The sequence below is a fragment of the Podarcis muralis genome, chromosome 5 (genome assembly GCF_964188315.1).
Source record: "Podarcis muralis chromosome 5, rPodMur119.hap1.1, whole genome shotgun sequence".
NCBI lineage: Eukaryota > Metazoa > Chordata > Lepidosauria > Squamata > Lacertidae > Podarcis > Podarcis muralis.
In genome coordinates, this window is record NC_135659.1 from 50482880 (window position 1) to 50503687 (window position 20808).

The following is a 20808-nucleotide window of genomic DNA, read 5'->3' on the forward strand; positions in this document are numbered from 1 at the left end:
AGATTCTAATTTTACCCAGGTTTTTGTTTGTTTTTTTAAACTGATATGGTTAATGCTTTTATGTTGTGAATGTGGAGTGGGACAGGGCTTGTAGTGCTTGTGCCTCTCAGAGCATCTCTGGAACTTTCTAAAGCAGGAGTGACTAATCTGTAGTCCTCCAGATATTACTGGACTGCAGCTCCCATCATCCCTAACCCTTTGGTCATGCTGGCTGGGGCTGAGGACAGTTGCAGCCTAAGAACAACTGGACAGAACAACAGTTTAGCCAGGCCTTTCATGCATTTGTCACAAGGGGCAAAGTGGTGCCTTCCTCAGTTCTTTTCTGATCATTGCAACATAACAGAGAACTTTATCTGAGAGTCCTCTCTGAGCTCAGTGATTTTACTCATTTTTCTTCCATTTTCTTAGTATTTTCAGTTAATTGGATTAGACTCCATTTGTATTTTGCAAAAATCATTTTATTTTACCACCCATCCTGTGACACAGTAGGTAATGTTTAAAAAGTACCTCATGTGTGGAAGCAGGCAAGGTTTATTGCTTGATATGTCTAGTTGGGGAGCACAAGACTGAGCACTGTTGATAAGGAAATTATCATTTTAGAGTTTATGCTTTTGGTAAAGGCCTCCTCTGCTGAATTGGTGGGGGGACTTTCCAGGGAAGCAGTATAAACAGTCTCTGTTCTGGCACCTTCCAACCCTGCTTCTGACCCCACTGTCCAATTGGCTTCTGATGACTAAGACCTCTTGCCTAAGACTGAACATGCCACCAAGAAGACTTCCAAGCACTTCCAAGAGACAAAGCCCCTTCTGATCCACGTACTTGATTTTTATTTGCCTTAAATTGAGCTTCTTGTGCATAGCTTAGAGTATCATTGTAGTTAAGCAGTATATAAAATGTTCAAATAAATAAATAGATTTCTGATGGACAGAAGCAGCCACAGTAACATGTTGGCAAAGTCTCCCATCTCTGCTTCAGCTTCTCCTACTCTAGCTACGGTATTGTAAGTACTTGGGTTTCGGTCCCAAGACCTGCTGATCTGAACCAGTTATTTACCATTCGCCCACTTGTGAGGCTACACAGAGACCTCAAAGAAGAAAAGCAACTTGCTTATCTTACCCCCCCCCCCGTGTTCTTCAAATGGTCATCTGTATAGTATAACATAACATAAGAGGGGCCTCCTGGACCAGAACAAAGGCCTGTCTAGTCCAGCATTCTGTTCTCACAGTGGCCAACCTCATGGCTATGGGAAGCCCACAAGCGGAAGCTGAGGGCAAGAGCGCCTTCCCCACCTGCCATTTGCAGCAACTGGTATTCAGAGACCTACTGCCTCTGAGGTAGAACGTAGGTATAGTGGCCATTGGTAGCCTTGTCCTCTGTGAATTTGTCTAATCCTCTTTTAAAGCCATCCGTCCAAGTTATAGTTGGCCAAGTATACTGGGGTTAACCCACTCTCTTTCCCTGCTCCCGCTGTGTCGTCTTTGTTGGTTGGTATAAGGAGGCTGTGTGGAACGTAATGAGCACTAGAGTGTTCTTGTCCAAATCTAGTTCTCTCTGTCTCAGGAGAAAGGACACAGGAGCACCAGCTCACTGGCTTGTGTCATCTTTCTGTATTATATATAAAGTATCTAATATGTGCTCGGTGCTGTACAGAAGTCAAAACCAAAGTGCATGTCTACTTGCTCACAGTTTAAAGGTTCTGCAAATGCTCTGCTCGGGTTTCAAATCCAATGGCATAAATGCAAAGATAACCACCTGAATATCAGTTATAAATAAGCAACCTGTTTTTTTCTAAGTGTTTCCATATTTAATATCTGTATGTTGTTTTGTTTTGACTTCCCCTAGGTCATTTACATCAATCCGAAGTGAGCTGATTCCATACTTGGTTAGGAAGCAGTTTTCCTCTCCTGCACCATTGCAACAGGGACAAAACATCAAAGAGCATGACCAAAGGAAAAAGGACCAGAAACCACTAGGTTAGTTCAAAAAGGAGTATGTATGTATGTAGACAGCTTATATACTGCTTAATTATAGACAACCCCACCTGCTTCAGCTGAATTGCACAGATCAGTTGATGGGGGGCTGAGTATCCTGTACATGTGTGCATGCATGCGAGAGCCACATCCACTTTCGTGGATGGCATTTTGTACAGCACACAGAAACATGCATGTGAAGATGTGCTGTATGCTTTCCCAAGTAATGGTTTCAAAATATTATGTGATGTTCACTGAAATCTCGTTTTTATGGCTTTTGCATATTGTACAGACATCTATAGCTTCTTGAAGGAGGATAGCCTGTTTGAATTGGGCACAGACAACCTTTGTTGGAACAATCGGAGAGGAGATATGAAGGAAGCATTCCATGAAGGGAAAGTTCGTTGTTATGTTCACATAATGAAAGATGGGCTGTGCTACCGAGTAAACACTCTTGGGCTTTACATTGAAGCTAACAGACAGGTAAAACAAAAACAAACCACATCTGCATGCTTATCTGTCTACTGGGACAATTTTGAGATGTTGCATGACTTGTGGAAGATGGAGGTGTGTACATGTTTGCAACAGTCCAATATAGACTGGTGTCCTGTGATCATAAATACACAAACTTAGGGAATTTATTTTTTACTGTGTTCTTTTGTCGGGCACCCTGTGCTTATCTGTTAGAAATCTAAACTGTATGGGTTTGTTTGTTTGTTTGTTTGTTTGTTTGTTTGTTTGTTTGTTTGATCACCCTTTGTCTGTAGGTCTCAGGGTAGTTTGCAATATAATATTACAATATAAAAAACACAAAATACGTAGTAAAATTTCCAATACTGTGTGTAGCTGTGGCAAAAATGCTACAGGATTTTGTTGATGGGTAGAAGAAGAGTAGAAGAGTTTGGATTTGATATCCCGCTTTATCACTACCCGAAGGAGTCTCAAAGCGGCTAACATTCTCCTTTCCCTTCCTCCCCCACAACAAACACTCTGAGGTGAGTAAGGCTGAGAGACTTCAGAGAAGTGTGACTAGCCCAAGGTCAGCCAGCAGCTGCATGTGGAAGAGCGGAGACACAAACCCGGTTCCCCAGATTACGAGTCTACCGCTCTTAAACACTACACCACACTGGCTCTTAGAGGAAGGGTAAGGTGTGAAGTTTCTGCATCTTGGCTGCATCACTTAGAGGAAGGAGACTGAGTGGCCAAAGACTGCTCACACTTTTAAGGGATACCATTGCATTCTCCAGATTGCCACCATTTTGAGGGCATTTAGGTTTGTACAATCAAAATAGATTAAAATGCTCTGGCACAACAAATCCACTTAAAAAAACAACACACAGAGAGAGTTCTTGCAGTTAGGAAAGTGACAGGGAAATGCATCCTAAAGTGTGGGATATGGGTGTATTGGTAGGAAGACCACCCTGAATTCTCATTGCCATGTAATATCCCTGCAAACAAAACTGTACAAATGCTCAATAAAAAGCAGGTATAGTAATACATCTATGTAAATTTTGTAGAAAGAAATCAGGATAAATGCTTAATAAACAGGTCATCTGGAGGAGCCCCAGGCATTGGACAGTAAGCTGTTCTGCCATTTGAGATGAATGGGACCTGTGCTGTGGCATAGCCGGGATGGCAGCCATTTTATGGCAGGGGCGAGAGAGAGAGAGAGAGAGAGAGAGCACTGCTGCTACCATTGCTAATTTTGAGCAGTATGGCTAAGGGGGCCACTACTTGCTGTCAGCCTGTGTAAGAAGCCACAAAGTTGAATTCATCCAGAAACTGTGTGGGTTGCCTCTAACCCTCCCCCCACCCTGCCTTTAAGATATCTAAACAGTTGAAGCATTTGGGGTCAGGACTGAAAATGTGTTTGCACCTGGGTGGTAATCCCAACTAATGTGCAAATCTTCACAGGGGTCTCGATGGTCAGAGAAGAGTTTCCTTGAATGTTTAACTTTCCAGGATGGTAACATTATTAAGGAAACTATGCCGAGGGAAAACATCACAGCAAAAGTCAATGAGGAGTCCTTAAAAGGGAGTGTTGTTTCTAACATTCTGATTTTGTTTTTTCATTTTTTGGTTCGAGGTGCTCCTTTTAAAAAAAATCTGTATTTGTTCGATCTGCACACACATCCCGTCCCACTTTTTCTGCTTTAATTTGTGGAGTTGCATTCAGAATTCATTCACTCATTTGTTTGTGAGCATATTTAGTCCACTGGTACAATAAAAATTATGCCAAAGTCAGAATTTTTTTCAGAAAGCAGAGTCTTTACCTGCAGCATTATTCTCTTAAGCCTGCTTTGCATATTACTGCTTTCTTCGCACCCTTTGTGTGCATGTTGCATAGTTAGGTTTGGAGTGGCTACATGTATACCTGTTCCATCACATGGAGGGAGAGAAGATTAGCTTCTGCTTCACCATACATAAGCCACACCATTAAGAAGATGCATGTGCAGATGTGCACACAGTATATTCTTTTTTATCAGTAACTTGCGAAACAGCTGTTAATGCTTCAGCAGCAGAAACAGAACAGCAGTTTACCTCCCTGCCCTTGCACTCAGGAAATGTTTTACTTGTTTTCAGTTGACCTCTTAAGTTTGCCGCTGCCTTTGTGTGGGCAGGTGGCAGCAGGAGGGAGTAGCTCCCAGAACAGGAAGTAGGTTTCTTCAGAAAAACGAAAAGCTAAGCTAAACCTCCTCTTGACCCTGACACTCCCTGCAAGTACTGCTCTATCTTTCATATCTCCTTTTTCTATGTATAGCCGCTCTCTCTGGCCACTTTTTTTGCTACTATATGGGCTCTGATATTTTAACTGAGGATTGTGCCTTGAGTATGCACATTATCTGTGTATCTTACTCGCTCCTCTGAAGACGTGACTATTGTGGAACAGAACATTTTCCTATTCTTTCATGCATTTACTGAAGCACCTGGAATTTACTACAGTCAGCATTAGTTTGACCTGGTAGAGATCATGCCCTTCTATCTACCCTTATGTCTTAAATCTTATTCTTACTACATACCTCCCCTATACCAGAAGCCTTCAAACATACCTTGAGAACTCATATATTCCAGATGGCCTGTCTTTAACAGTCTTTGCCGCTGATTCTTACTACTTCTTTTTTTACAATGCTGTATTCTTACATTTTTTTAGTCTTCCAGTGTATCTTAAAGTATCCCATTTCATTGTTTCCTGCCTTATGAGATTTCCCCCCAGAAAGGTGGCCTATAAGTACTTTAAATAATAAATACATAATAAATATATTCTGGCTCCTCTCTCCTCATCTCTTAAGTCTTCAAGGTGGCTAAATATGTCCAGCGTTATGCACAAGGTCTCTAGCCCTTACACAGGCAAAACAGGTCTTCAACATGGAACAAAAAGTGATCTAACAACTGCCTGATCCTGAACCAGCCCAAAATTGTAACTGGGGAGGAGGGGCCTTTGTCTCTTCTTCATGCCTGGTCCTTGCCTTCTATCTAGCAGCAAGTGAGTTTTTCTACTCGACTTCTGAGGTGTAAATCTAGGTAGCAGAACTAGCATAGGAAAAAAATTCTCCTGGGTTGTTTGGAATGTTTCAGTTCTTAGGTGCATAGCTGATATTTGCCTCTTAGATAATTATTTTCATTTTCTCATGCAGGGAACAGGCAGGAATGGTGTCCTTTTAGTTGACGATTTTTGCATTATTTAACTGGGGTACACATTTTAAAGCTTCACAAAGCTCTTGCACCTTTTCTCCTACAGATGGGCAGGAAAGCAGCTTGTGATTGGAACAGTTTTGAGCAAGGAAATGGCTGGAAGGGAAAGAGTTCGGCAGCCCCTCTCCCTTTGCTCTCTGCATGGTCCTTTGCTACATCTTCTTTCATATATCAGGGGAAAGTGGGTACAAAATTAGTGAAGATAGTATACAAAAAATTGCAAAACAGTAGGTGAAAGTGCTTGCAAAAATGTGTATATTGGTCAAAACTGCATACAGTTAGGAGAAATTCAAATTAAAATGCTGAATAAATTTTGAGGATTGACAAAAAAGGTGCAGAGAACTGACTTTCAGATTGGAAAAATGAGAAACTGAGAGAACCAAAATTGATGATGCCCCAATATTTCCCCAACACATCCATCCCTAGCTCTAGGTCAGCTCTCTAGTCACACAGCATATTGCTTCTAATAATATTGATTGCTTTTAATTAACTAGGACTAGTAGTATTTTTCTTTCTCATCATGAACACCTCCCTTGTTCTCTTAAAATAGCAATGTCACCCACCTGAGAATTCCAGCTGAAAAAAAGGCCCAAGACACCCAAAAGATTGTCTCACCACAGATATACCTAGACAATCACTTCAGTCTGCAGGAGCACTCCTTCAGATACTATCGCATAAGGAGATTCATTCCATATGATGTACAAATCAGATTATTAACGTGGTGGCAGCTACACTTTGGAACTCCCTCCTGATATATATCAGATAAATGCAATTTTTGCTGTCTCTTTGTACCTATTGAGGACCGTTCTGTTCCAACAAGCCCTTTGGGTGTAGATTTTTATCCCAGTTCTGCAATGGATTGTAACTTGTGACTTTGGATATCATCTTTCAGGTTCCTAAAATGCTGTCTTCGCTTTGCCCAGAAGAACCTCTGGTTCACTGTACTGCACAAGTAATTGACAGAGGTCTGGTGAGTAGCAACATCTCTTTATATGGGATGCTGAAACAAAAAAAGTCCTTAGTTTACATGATTTCCTTCCATATTAACTGTCCGCCTAATACAATGAAAGTTCTCAGAGACTGTATTTGGACTTACTATGCTGAGATATGAGTGATAATTGTGTTCATGCATGCAGCCACACCCTTTTGCAGCATGCCTGAACATGGGCATAGCCAGGATTTATTTTTGGTGGGGAGGCTTTATGTTGGGAGGGGGGCTGAACCGAGTTATCTGTGACACAATTGGTCAGTTAGTTAAGTATATTTATTTCTTTACCTGATTTAGGGGGGCAGTTGGGGGGGCAGCTGCCCCCTTTGCTCCCCGTGGCTACGCCCAGGTGCCTGAATGCAGTATGGAAGTCTCAAATTAACCCTATTTTTCCATTTCATTTGAACCAGGAAACTGTGGTTACCAACTTTAGAAAAAGACAAGATCTTAAACAAACTCTCAAACATGGTTTAAGATGCTGGTTTGTTTTGAGGCTAGTAACCATAGTTTCCTGGTTTGGATGATATGAGAAACTATGGTTAATTGAAAACTACCACACTGCATTCAGGTGCACTGAAAAGGGAAGTGCTTGCATACCTACAGGCATAAGGTTCACTCATAGCTCAGCTTATTTAACCAATATATAATTGTACAGACTGGGCCAGAATGCATCCAGCTTTAAGTCAAGTCAGCTCCTCTCTCAAACTGATCCATCAGACAGGCATCGTTGTTATGTACAGTGGTGCCTCGCAAGACGAAAATAATCCGTTCCGCGAGTCTCTTCGTCTAGCGGTTTTTTCATCTTGCGAAGCAACCCTATTAGCGGCTTAGCGGATTAGCGCTATTAGCGGCTTAGCGGCTATTAAAGGCTTAGCGGCTTAGCGGCTAAAAGGCTATTAGCGGCTTAGCGGCTTAGAAAAAGGGGGGGGAGCGGAAAAAAATCGCAAGACACGCAAGACGTTTTCATCTTGCGAAGCAAGCCCATAGGGAAAATCGTCTTGCGAAGCAACTCAAAAACGGAAAACCCTTTCGTCTAGCGGGTTTTCCGTCTTGCGAGGCATTCGTCTTGCGGGGCACCACTGTATCAGATTTGTAGATCATTCAGTCAGATAGATCTGTCTTCCCCCACGTAATGCAACCAATTACCATTTACAGCAGGATGTATTGGAAAGTATTAAATTCTAAGTAAGAGTGGCAACCAACAGTAGTATTATGCTTTTTCCTGATTCCTCATAGATTTTAGGGTGGTAGCCAAAGACTTTGACCATTGGACACCATTGCTCTACTATTATTTATTTATTTATTTATTTATTTATTTATTTATTTATTTTAGTGGGTTGCACCAGCCACTCTGGGCGGCTTCCATCATATATACACATAGTAAAACATTAAACCTTTAAAAGCTTCCCTATACAGGACTGCCTTCAGATGTCTCCTAAAAGATATACAATTACTCGTCTTCTTGACGTCTGATGGGAGGGCATTCCACAGGGTGCGCGGTGCCACTAGCTGTAGTGCACACATACACAGTTCTACATGAACAAAGCTTACACCACCCTCTTCAGTGCTAAGACTCATATCCTGGGGCCAGTTCTTTAGTTCTACAGCCCTGAAAAGAAATAAACAGACCTTGTTTATGCGGAAAAGACTCTTGGATCACAAACATGCTTCGTATGACTAGGGGAAGGCATAGCTTTTTTCAGAGATCAAATATCTGTCTGGGTTCCCATCTCCTAGTCTGCTGTAAGGGACTGTTCTTCCCTGCTGGTTTTCATTTAAGCTTCCATGAGTCCTTTGTATCTGTTCTGTGCTCATTGGACCTAGCAGCACCCATAAAAGGTAAATAGGAAGTTTAACTATGTTTTCTTTCTGCTCCTCTCAAGGTTGGATCTGACAGCATTGTAGGTGCATCAACACAACTAGGAGAGAAAACGGCAATTAAACATTCTGTCATTGGTACTGCATGTGTGATCAAAGACAAAGTTAAAATTACTAACTGTATCATCATGAACTCTGTCAGGATTGAGGAAGGGTAGGTAGTTCTCTTAATTTTTTTGTGGTTTGACATATTTAAGTTTTGGTTACTGACTCACCAATGTCTGCTGAAGTAAGAGTATTCCAAGCACACTTGATCTTGGCTGAAAGCCCCAGGATAGAAGCTTTCATCTCCCAAGACCAAAAGAAAATGATGAAAGAAAAATAAATGTTAAGTTGCAAAGGTAAGGGGTTGCATTCAGTGTAGCACTACGGTGAACATTACATTAGCACAACTTTCTAGGTTGACGAGCCCCCTCTTCCCCTCATTTCTATCTACAGCATGTGCAGAAATCATCTTCTTGGCCATTGGACCCATTATTGGTCTCGTCCATTCAATCCACCGTAGCCTGTCTTTGCATGCAGGGGAAGTCCCAATCTCGCTGAGGGTTTGAGACCCATCGGTTACCCTCACCTGCTTTAGCTGGCCAGTTGAAGCCATTTCTGGGGTGTGGCTGCTGTCACATACTGACAGCTTCCAGCAGCCACAGGTGAGAGATGAGTGCAGGGTGGGGACCAAAGGTGGACAAACTACCCCAAAAGGAGCATGGTGTGTCCTCCTAACACTCCATACACTCCACAAATGCTAAGTGGCAGCATTTATTATTTGTTTATGTAGGACTCACAGATTTTCCCCCAAGGATTGCAGCCTCTGTGGAGTTTCCCAGGGCTTTCCTCAGTCTTTGGTACACTGACCTTCTAGTCCTTCAGCATAGTTTTAACCTTTGATAAAAACAAATGGTTACTGTGCTTGCTCTGGCAGCACATATGCTAAAATTGGAACGATTCAGAGAAGATTAGCATGGCCCCTGTGCAAGAATGGCACGCAAATTCATGAAGCATTCCATATTTTAAAAAACAACAACAAATGGTTACCTGAATGGCAGCTGTCATGAACGTTTTCCACCTCCCTTTACAGAGCAGCTTCCTGTGAGCACTAGTGAATAGGAAACCCTACGATCTATTGACTCCTTTTTGCTTAAGCTTGACGTTGACTCATAGCTCTCATGAGGGTGGTGAGACCCCTGAAAAATGTGAAGTTGGTTCTCACAGCCACATGCTTGGGTGGAGGGGAGGAAGCAAAAGATGTCAGATCTCTGGAGAAAACTGTAGTTAATAAAGGAAACTACAGGTGAGCGTGGTGCCCAGTTGCCAAACTTTGAGTACATCATAAATCCTTTGGCTCAAAAATAATGGCTAGCCTTTGGTTCATTTCTAAATTGATCCCACACAGTTTTGGTGCCATGAATTACACTTGATAAATGGTACTCATATTCTGTTGAGAGTTTTACCTTGGAGGGAAATAGCTTTTTGGTGAAAATGGAAAGCTTGGGATATAAGGATCTCCAGTGTATAAACAAATGGAATATTTTAAAGAGTAACTGCAGGATTTTTATTATTCTGATTTAGCACCCTGCATTTGACAAACAAAATGGATCTGGGTGCTTTAAATACTACATTTAGCAGTGAATATCAAAAGCTGATTGTTCATTGGGTGGGGAAATATTTTGAATATCTCATGTGTGAAATTATTCTGTACCTTCTGCTGTGGCATTAAATAATATTTTCCTGCACTATTCTAAATATTGAATATTTAAAATTCCACTACCCATCTGCTTTGCTGTCCATGATTCACCCTCTGATAGAGCTCCTCTGTGTTAGATTGAGTATTTCTTCTAAGGTATTTGTGAAATCCCATCAACCCAAAATAGCCCTTGTGCTGCTTGGCCTTCATGAAATGAATCAGGAATTCAGCACCAAATAACAGATAGGATCTTCTCTTTAGAGTTGTGGTTTAGCTCACTTTCTCACCTGAGAGTTTTTACCTGGCTGCATGTGTTCAACCTACAGTGCTGTTTTCAACAATAAAGAAATGTGGAGACATTTGGAATTTGCATCAAGGCAACTCTTTAATAATGTTTATCTTTTAATTAGCGTGCATGAGCCCATTGATTTGCTATGACAGAAAGAGTTATTTAGAGCCAGTTCTCTTTTACATCAAGTCTTGATTCCTAGTTTGGTTAAGTAATACTTAGCATTTTTTAAAAAAGAATCCAATATAGCTAAGTGAGATAATCAGTTCTCTCCTTAATGCTTTCCTCACTACACCGCTTGCTCTTCCATTTCAGAAGGCAGTAAACTAACGCAAGTTCCATATGTGCTGAATGACAGGCATGCTTGACCAGGTTTGGCAAGCAGGCGGGGTGAACTGGTAAAAGCTGTTAAAGGAAGTAATTTATAGAAGAGTATAAGTGCTGAGAGATTCTGGCAAATCAGGTGACAGGCAGGAGTGTAGAAAATGCCCATGTTTCCTTGTGGACATTCCCAAGGGCTCAGTGACAAATGACTGCACTAAGCTGTGCAGCCGGGAAGAAACTGCTACCCACACTGCAGAGACTATTCAGTTGCCAGCCAGGTGCATCCATGCACAGTGCACAGTAGCCACATGCTCTCCTTCAATCATTACAGCAGCTGGGAAATGGGTGTTGGCTTTTTTACTTTGGCTAAAAAGTGTGGCAAGGTAGGAGTCATGATTTATGCCTTAAGTGTTTGACACTTAAGTCTTTTGTTTTTAGGCTGCTTACCATGCAAACAGCTACGGACCCTGGCAATAACTGAAAGGTGACCCTTGGCTCCAAGCTCTCTCATTGGTTCTGTTCTGCTCCTTCTGCCACATATTTGACCAATGGAAGAGTGTGGCTTGCAATGAGAAGTGAGCATAGAGATTGGCTGGTGAGTTAATAGCCAATCTCTGTATCAAAGCCAGTTCAGCTAAGTAGAAGCAACTCTCCCACAGCCCACCCCAACCATCCCTAACAGTAGGTAATCTGCCTGAGTTTCTACAGCCTGAAATCCAGTTGTTGTGACCAGTCCAGTCAAGGATTGTTGCATAGTATCAGAAGGTGCTGGGGAGAGAAAATCTTAATAGAAGCATATCTTCAAGATGCCGTTCATATTATTCCATTTACTGTATCTTTCACCAGAGCAAGTGAGCCTCTGTTTTTTGTAGCATTAAAGTTGATTCTAGAACCCCAGAATGATCCACAACTAGTTGCACTCAGAGCCAAACTGGGTGTCAGGATCACAAATCCATGAGTTTAAACCTAGATTTCCACAGCCATGTAGAAAGTGGGGCATTGGAATGGTGGTCACTGTAGTGGCTCTTAGTTATGTTGCAGATTCTAATGGATGTTATGGTTAGAGGTGGGAGATTCACAAGAAGTATGCTGATTCCCAAGGGAAATGGAACACCAGACGGTGGACGGGGAAGGAACAATCTTGGAAGCAAAGTTGACAAAGGACAAACTTGCATATTCCCAAGCTTAAGTTTAGTCAATAGTACTAGAGAGATCCACATTTGGAGTTGCTAATTTTGAATTTCATTAAGTTGGAAAAAACAGTGAAGCAGAAACATCAAGGTCTTACCCAAATTTCAGTTTTGGACATGTAAATGGAATGTAGAGGAAACACCTCAGGGATACTCAATTGACAAATTATCTGTGCATTGTTTAATAGGAATGTCTAGGTGTCTAGTCTCATGCTCAACCAACTCATTCAAAAGGGATTCTGTTGCAACTTGTCACAGAGCCCTACAATTTATAATTATTCTCCATGTTAAAAATGCTCAGTTTGCTACTATAACATGGGCAGGAGACTGTAGCTGTTCCATTGGGAACTTCCAGCCAAGTTCTCACAGCACCATGCACAGCACATCTGGGAAGATTGCTTGCCAAATGACAAGTGGTAGTGAATGCCATCAGAGTAAAACTGATGTCATTGGTAACAGTAACATGTTTGGCAGGCTCTTTGCTCTTATTGTATAATTCAGTCAGTTTTATTTTCAGCATATTACTTAAAACACTGGATGTGCTCGGCTGCATTCCAAGATGCCATGGGCTTAAGCTGGCTATGTTTGTATATAAAATGTTTGCCTCTGGGTCTGCATGGTTAATCCATTGGGATAGAAGTGTTAAAAGACAAGATAAAATCAACAAAGTACTTTCTGGCCCACTTTTTTTCCTCCCCCAAGTGAAGGCATGGAGTTTTTGCCTATAAGCATGGTAATAGAACACTCAATCTAGGAATGATAGACGACTTCTAATCCTGCAGTTTTCTTGCATTTTTAGAACTAGTCTAGATAATCCATATTGGCCTCCATTTGTGCGGTGTGTAAAAATGCATTTGATGCTTGAAGCTAATAAATCTTTAGCAGCCACTTAAACATGTCCCCTCCCAGTTAAGGGACCAGAGAGAATCGCTGCCCTGATTTGCACTTTGATGGCAGTGGGAGCCCCTCCCCCTCACAGACACCTCACAGAATGTGTGAGCCAGACACACTTATGGCATGTGATCTGCAGAGATCTCACGCCTGCTGTCCTCACCAACCAGGCAGATATGCTGCATGACTAGGGTCTCCATCTGAAAAGATGTCATTGTGGAGGATCACTTGACTTGCATATTCTTCAAGGGGAATGCAAGTGGGTGAGCTTCACATGCACAATACAATATGAAGTTCGCTTGAGGTATTGTTCAGTAATAGCGCTATGCCTCTTTGTATACTTTAGACACTTGTTAAATGAGGTAACTTGCCTAAGTAGGTAATTTACAGGTCAATTCAAGGAACAGGTGAGGATAAAATCTTGGACAAGGGTTGGGACAAGGGCCTGGTGACTTGAAAGCTACCAATATCATGTGATAAAACAGACAAGGGAGGTCACTTGTGGGGATGATGACTTGAGGGAAGTGTGAGGAAGTGAACAGGCACTTTGGTGTCTGAGGCACAAAATCCAAATGGCACCCTTGCCACAGGGCACTGTCTATGGGGAAATTCTGCTCATGCTGCTTGAAGATGAATGGGCATTGCGAAAGCAAGCCCTGTCCTTTTGTATAGCTCCTGTTCATTCAGTGGAGTGCACCAAGAGAATTGCTCAGTTTAAATGCTAAGGATCATTGTGATGGGAATCAGTGTGGTCCGACAAGGATGTTGAGGTGAAAGAGCCTGGATAAAATGTTGGGAGTTTTGAAAGTGTTGGGGAGGAATAAAGAAGAATATTTGAACACAACCTAGATGATATATTTGGCATCCAGAATCTGGAACATTCTACAAAGGCCAGTACACCTGGTCCCATCACTGTTCACTTTCAGGTGAGCAGTGGCTTTATTTCAATGAAACGTTTTGGGAGATAAAGATTTTACTCCTACTGAAGCTGCTGCTGTGAGCTGGCTTACATTATTTTATTGTTCTCGATTGTTTGTAAGCTGCCTCAATTATAGTTTATATGGAAAAATGGGATAGAAATATCTGGGACCTTCTACAGTCAATCATAGTTAGGAAATGAGCTGCTGCTTGATGGTGATTGTGTTTTTCTAAAGCACCTTTTCAGTTACCTGCCTGAGTGAATGATGTAGATGCATCCACTGTTCACTAGGCAGCAGGCTGATGGGAGAAAGAGCACATGTGTCTAGTTAAGCTCCGCTGCCGCCTACCACATGTCTCCAATTTAATGCTACTTTCTATGAGAATGTGTACAAGGGCGGGGGAGGGGAGAGGAAAAACCCAACCAGCAAGGCAAGAGGAGTTGGCTGCTAACTGCAGATTGATTGTGAAGTTTATGAGTTGTTTCCTCGATGGTGCCAAATCAGCACCTGATGTACAAAGTTGCAAGTGATCTGAAGAAAGTTCTAATTAAGCCCAGGGTGGTATTGGGGATTTATAGGGGTACAAGCACAGAAGCTTTCTCCCACCCCCACCTTGTATAACACGTACAAGGGAACAAGCCTGCTGCCAAGGCAATATTTGTGTGGCATCATAAAATATATTTTACAACATAATCCCTCTTGAGTAGGAATGAGAAAATGAAGTTGTTTCCAACCTCATAGTGCGAAGCTGCAAATAATGTGGAACTCATGTGGAGATGATCAAAACATTTTATATTGTGGTGGTCTGCATCCTAGGATGGTAACTGTCACAGGAATGCCTCCTCTTCAGTTGCCGGTTTGGCATGCTGCTTGTGGGGCTAGACTAAGGGTGATCATATGGGACGCACTGATGCAGGCTACTTATGTCCAGAGATAAATGGTAGATTCTTTCTGGAGGACACTTTGCCATCAGTCAGGCAGTATGGGCTGAACAAAGTGCTCTGGCATTAATGTGAACCAGAATTTGTTTCTGTTCTGGAGAAAGCATTTGCCCCACAAAACTGAAGCAGCACGAATTTGGAACTCCCTGTTTATACTGAGTGGGCTTTGTGGAAGATGTCCACCACTTAAAAAGGACAAAAATATTCTACATATAAGATTTATATTTAACGCCAAAGCAGCTCTTGCCAAAGACAGACAAGAAACAGCCAGCAAGATGCTTGCTTTGGCGTTGGGCCTGGCCAACTATGCCTCTGGAGCTCCAGGATGAGCTCTGCACTGCATTATACTAATAGAGAATGTCGCTTCTTGACACCTTACATGTCCTTCACCATTATGAAGGACTCTAGTTAGCAGACCACCCAGAACCATTGCATAATGGCCCATAAGCTTGTAGGAATGCCCACTGGATTTAATGGGAGAGGGGGGTGATGCTGTTGCCCTGCCCAAAGACCAAGTCCCCGCTTGAAGAATTGAGACATTTGTAGCATTTGCCCCCATCCTTCCTTATTTTACATGATGCTTTTTACAGTGAAGAGTTCTACAAAACTGTTCATTGCACTTTGCTGGAAGCAACGGTGAAGGTACATAACTGAAAATATTGCAAGAAGTAATGAAAATATAATAGCACTTATGTGACTTCTCTCTCTCTTCCCCTCCTCCAAGTCATAAGCCTGTTGCACTCTGTTTTAAAGTTGGAGAATGGTACCTAAATCTGAAGAGAACTTATCTGAATGGATAATTCCCCAAATCAAGCATATGAAATATGGAGGTGCTTTATATGAGAATAGAAGGTGATGGGGTCTGCTGTTACTGCAAACATTAAGCTGTTTCCCAAAACAGTGCCATAGCCTTTATTGCCTTATTGAATTCAGTAAGTGGCCACAGTAAGAAATTCTCATGCTGTTTTTAGAACAGGTGTTTTTTAAAAAAGAAATTGTTCTGCTCTTAGGCAGAAAAGTGAAAGGATGGAGAGTGCAGGTGCATTGCAATGAGTGTTTGGGCTTAAATTCGATCCAGAGGTCTGTGGGACATGATCTCAAAAGTAATGATCTGACCACATGAGGAAGAATAAAATGCCTTTCCATCATGATCCAATGATCAAAGATAAGATGTTCCAGTAACACAAACACTGTAACAAATACATGGCTGAAATAAATGTTATTGTGTTAAGCAGTTGTGAAATAACCTAGGGACAGGGTTTTGACAACTGCGCTAATAATTCCTGAATATAAACATATTTCGGCAACAACTGAAATGTATCTAAGCAGTTATGACAAGCAGGTACTGTGACATCTATGTTTTGGATTCTGCTTCAACAATCATATTAAGCTTGTATTTTATCTGCAAATTGCTTTGCAAAAAAAAAAAAGTCCACATTAGCTTTAAATGCCATAATATTCAAACATGGGAAACATAGGCTCTGTACCAGCTGGAACAGCTCTTCTGGGCATAACTGTGTTGGTGATTTTTATGCCGCATTATAGCCCTTCTGATTGGCTCTGTGGCATATTTGGTCAGATTTAAACTTGCATTGTCGTTCCTCCTGCTGCTTTGCTTCTCTGTAAGCAATGTAACTGACTGAATCTACAATTATGGGTGGTTTCGGAGTGGGGTAGAGAAGCACTTAGGAGCAATTGTACCAACAGCCTCTGTGTTATATTAGACCTTTTTCCAGAAACTGACTACATCATTAACTTGAAAACTTGTGAATTAAGTGAGCAATTCTGAGTTCCGGAAACGAGTCAGATCCATAGATCAGTAGTCCCTGAGAGTCATGCCCTGACAAAGCAGTCAAAGGTAACATTCTAGTCCCATCACAATACAGGTTAGCAGATTCCAGGCTTGTATGGAATTTAAAAATCCACTGTATATCCTGCCACATCTGTGGGGCTGCCAATACAATACATGGTGAGATCTGTGGTTCCCTCAGGAGCCTTGAAATGTTGAGCCAGTCTTGACACCCTTGATACAGATGTCGGCGTTTTCTAGGACACCAGGTCCTGGAGTCACAGACACCAGCTCTGAGACAGGTTGATCCAGATTGTTTTAAGAAGCTGAATGTTCAATACAGCGGCAAGATTTCTAGACTATCCCAGGTTCCGACATGAAATATGCATATTCCAAACTTGCAATAATTTTGACCAAAAGGATGAAAGCTTTACAAGTTATGGCTAATTACACTTTCCTGTCCCCTTACTGGGCTGAATGATTCACCACATATTCCTTCACAACTCTTCAGAGCAGCATAAGCCCTCCTGCAAAATCCAGCCAGGGCTTGTTGAAGTGTACCACATTGCCAGCCTTGCCCTGTGTCAAATAATAGGTGGCTGCTGCTCCATTAGCCACTACCCTGGCATTTAAAAGCACCACATAAAAGAATAGATGTGTTGTGCTTCTCCATGTCTGTAGACTGGCTGCAAGGCAAGGGTTTGTCATCCATACCTTTTTGGGTAGCTGAGTCTAGGGCTGGGGCACTGCTTGAGGTCTTGACCTCAGTCATCTAAGCTCCTTTTCCTTCATGGCTGTTCATTACTTTAATCACTGAGTCCTAAATAATTGGCGGGTAGCCTGTAATTATGGGCTGTGTTTTGGATTTCTGCGGCCTGTTCCTTGTGTGCTGAACACTGCAGATTTTAGTCTCCCACCCTTCCCATTCCCCCACTCCTCCACACTATGTTTGATTTCACTCAGATGCATTTTTCTGGGGCTAAAGAGAATAGAAGACCACAATTCCTTGGCTCTCTCGCTACCTTTAGGTGGTGGAGGCTTTGCTTTTCTCTCTCTCTTTAAGTATAGAGTTAACTTCCCTCAACGCACTTGATTTATAGACAGATAGCAAGCTTTGAAAGTCAGCAGTCCTGGCACTGTGTAAATCAGCCTTCCTTATTTATAGTTTCAACAGGAAAAGGAATTATTTCCCAATTCTTTACATTTCTTTCCGAAGTAATCGACCACCCTGTCCTTTGGTTTAAAGCTGTGTAGCTTTACCACAAAATGGGGGGGGGGGGAGAGAGAGAGAATGAGGCCTGGGATTGCTCTGCTATAAAAACTCCAGATTGTATGTTCTTGGACATTGCCTTTAAAACAGCTTCCTTCAAGCCCACACAAGAGATGGCCTGTGTCTTTGCCTCCCTCCCTCCCCCTTCTTTCAAACAATCTCTGACCTCTTAGAAAAATAAATAAAAGATAAAGCAAGGCCTGGAATGCTGCAGAATGAGTATACATTTTACTCTCTGTTGTTTTCTGCTGGGATTAGTTGTTTACAATGGAGGCAGGGGGGAGGGGAGGGGGTGGGTTGCGGCTTTACTGAAATTAGAAGCATTTCAGAGTCATCTTGTTAGGTGGTCTCTGCTTTAAAGACTTAAATCCTTGTAATCTACCCCCCCCCCAAACTTCTTGGTCATCACTCCTCTTCTCCATGCCCCCCCCCCATTTCTCTCAAAAGTCAGACTCCCAACCCCTTTTTCTCTCTATCACACCTGGTCAACACATTAACATATTTTAGCATCAGATGGCTGTGTCTGCATTAGTATCACAAAATTGGGCTAAATCCCTTCCTCTCCAGAGAAGACCGGTTCATCTACTTGGATTTGCTTGAAGCCCATCAAAACTCCTAGCTGTAATTTCAGTTCTAAGTCAAACGGTTTGTGATGCATCACAGTTTTGTTGTGGTTGTTAGCTTTTTCATTATTAAAAAAATTAAAAAAAACACTTTAAAAAGCCTTTTAAACAAAACAAAAAAAGAACACAAATTATGCTACTGAACTTAAAAACCTGTATAAACATTCATATTGATATGTATACATAGCCTTCCAAATTTAATGAATAGATGCCATGTTTTCACAAAGGTTTCCATTTGTTGGCTTCCTTATCCCAAGTTTCACAATCTCAGTAAGTTTAGACATTTGTACAATGTGCCATGCTTTGGAGAACCATTTTTAAATTGTAGTGTTTTTGGTCTGTGCCTATTTTTAGCAACTAATCAATTGGCCACCTCCAATTGTGATGCCCTTTTGCTCATGAAAGGGCTTTTGATCTCGTGTAGAATCCTAGAATTGTAGAGTTGGGAGAGACCACAAGGGTCATCTAGTCCAGTCCTCTGCAATGCATGAATCTTTTGCCCAACGTGGGGCATGAACCCACCACTGAGACCCTGAGATTAAGAGTCTCATGCTATGTCATAGGAGTGATCAAGTGGTGTCCGCTAACAGCACAGAGAGGTGGTTTTTGCCAGTTTCCCCTTCTCCCTATAGCCCCTTCTGCCACTCTTCACCCTGTCCTGGAGGGTCCCCCAACTCCTTGGAGCTAGTTTTCAGTGGGAGCTGCAGAGTGCTTGTGAGAGGCAAAAATGCCTCCCTTGCTCTTCCACTAGCATGAGCACAAGGGCACCAGTTGATTTCCACCCACCATTAACAAAGGAGAGGTGAGCATGTCATGTTTATTTCTCACCATTCCATCCAATAAAGCAAGTACGTTGTAATGTCGGAAAACATTTCCATGCCACATTATCACACAATAGATCACATCTCCAGCATTTATGAATGACATAATCATAGTTTTCAGTTTGTTGGGGCTCAAATACTATTATTATTTTATAATGTTTCCCTCATATTAATATTAACTGGCAAAGCAAAACATTTAGTACAGATTTTATCCCAGTCAGGCACTGAAACAATTTTGTTCTCCATTTCAAGATTTGTTTCATACTAGTAATTAACAGATAGCAAATTGACAGTGAATTCTAAATAACATTTTTGGAATCGTTCCGATTAACAACTAGTATTTCAGAATCAGTGAATGCTGTTTTCATATTTTCCCCATTTCTCCATTCTGTATTTCAATAATGAGATCTTGTCTGGTTTTCTGTATACTTAAAAACACACAGTTTAGTAAAATATACCACGGGTTCCCAAAGTGGTCTGCGGACAAGCTTCCTTCAGGTGGTCAGCACTGTGTCTGTGAAGAACTCACTTGCCTTTTGAATTCCATAGAATTCTGTGGAATTCAAATTGTAATAGGATACAATACAATATAAGAAATAAAAAAGCAATAAAAAAGATACAAATAAAACCCATACAGCACCTATCACGGCATATTGTGATTGCTACAAGAGGCAGAAAAATAATGAATTGGTCCACCAAGATCCTCAGCAATTTTTAAGTGGTCCGTGGGGAAAACCACTTGGGAGCCACTGAATATACCATTACTGTATAAAAACAAAACCACTACAATTGCAAAACACGTAAAACAGTTCCAAATGGAACAGAACGGAGTATCTTCCAATGGGCTTGTGCCATGTATTTAATGTGTCATTTTCAGTGCCATGACAAAATAGTAAGAGTTTGGGCAGGCTGTTCTCTTTCTCTTTTGAATTCTGCAAAGAAACTCATTATCATTTGCCCTCCCAACTAAAATTAGATAACATTTTCCTGCCAAGTTGTCAGTATTTGTGCATGTATACTAATTGGCACATGTTCAAAGACAAAAAGAAACCTCAGGAGTGTATTAATTCTAATAGCAGCAACTCTGCCCATGCATGACAATTTTAATTTCATCATTTTCCTTAGACTTATTAAGCAGAGACCACCCTCGTTACTTATTAAAATAATAATAATTACAAGATATCTTACAGGTTTTTCAGCGCAATAAATACAGTGGTACCTCGGGTTAAGTACTTAATTCGTTCTGGAGGTCCGTTCTTAACGTGAAACTGTTCTTAACCTGAAGCACCATTTTAGCTAATGGGGCCTCCTGCTGCCTCTGTGCCACTGCTGCACAATTTCTGTTCTCATCCTGAAGCAAAGTTCTTAACCTGAGGTACTATTTCTGGGTTAGCGGAGTCTGTAACCTGAAGCGTATGTAACCCGAGGTACCACTGTACTATTCTGTCTCGTAATGTCTTTGTTGATATCTGTGTTTTATTTTGTATTGATTTTACAGCCTGAAATTTGACTATGGCTCTTAAACAAAGCTTGAGTTGCG

General features: G+C 41.6%; 1 protein-coding gene and 1 non-coding gene across 3 annotated transcripts in view; both read left to right on the top strand.

The window, feature by feature from the left end:
* The window catches only part of EIF2B3 (eukaryotic translation initiation factor 2B subunit gamma), a 79288-nt gene that overhangs the window by 46586 nt on the left and 11894 nt on the right, over positions 1 to 20808 (top strand). For both annotated transcript variants that reach the window (XM_028733639.2, XM_028733638.2), the window contains exons 7-10: positions 1843 to 1973; positions 2263 to 2453; positions 6556 to 6633; positions 8535 to 8683. In XM_028733639.2, the coding sequence (XP_028589472.2) occupies positions 1843 to 1973; positions 2263 to 2453; positions 6556 to 6633; positions 8535 to 8683 (549 nt within the window). The remainder of the gene's footprint in view (positions 1 to 1842; positions 1974 to 2262; positions 2454 to 6555; positions 6634 to 8534; positions 8684 to 20808) is intronic.
* LOC114600009 (U6 spliceosomal RNA) lies at positions 9433 to 9539 on the top strand. Its single transcript, XR_003707421.1, has one exon. It is a non-coding gene; the product is annotated as a U6 spliceosomal RNA (small nuclear RNA).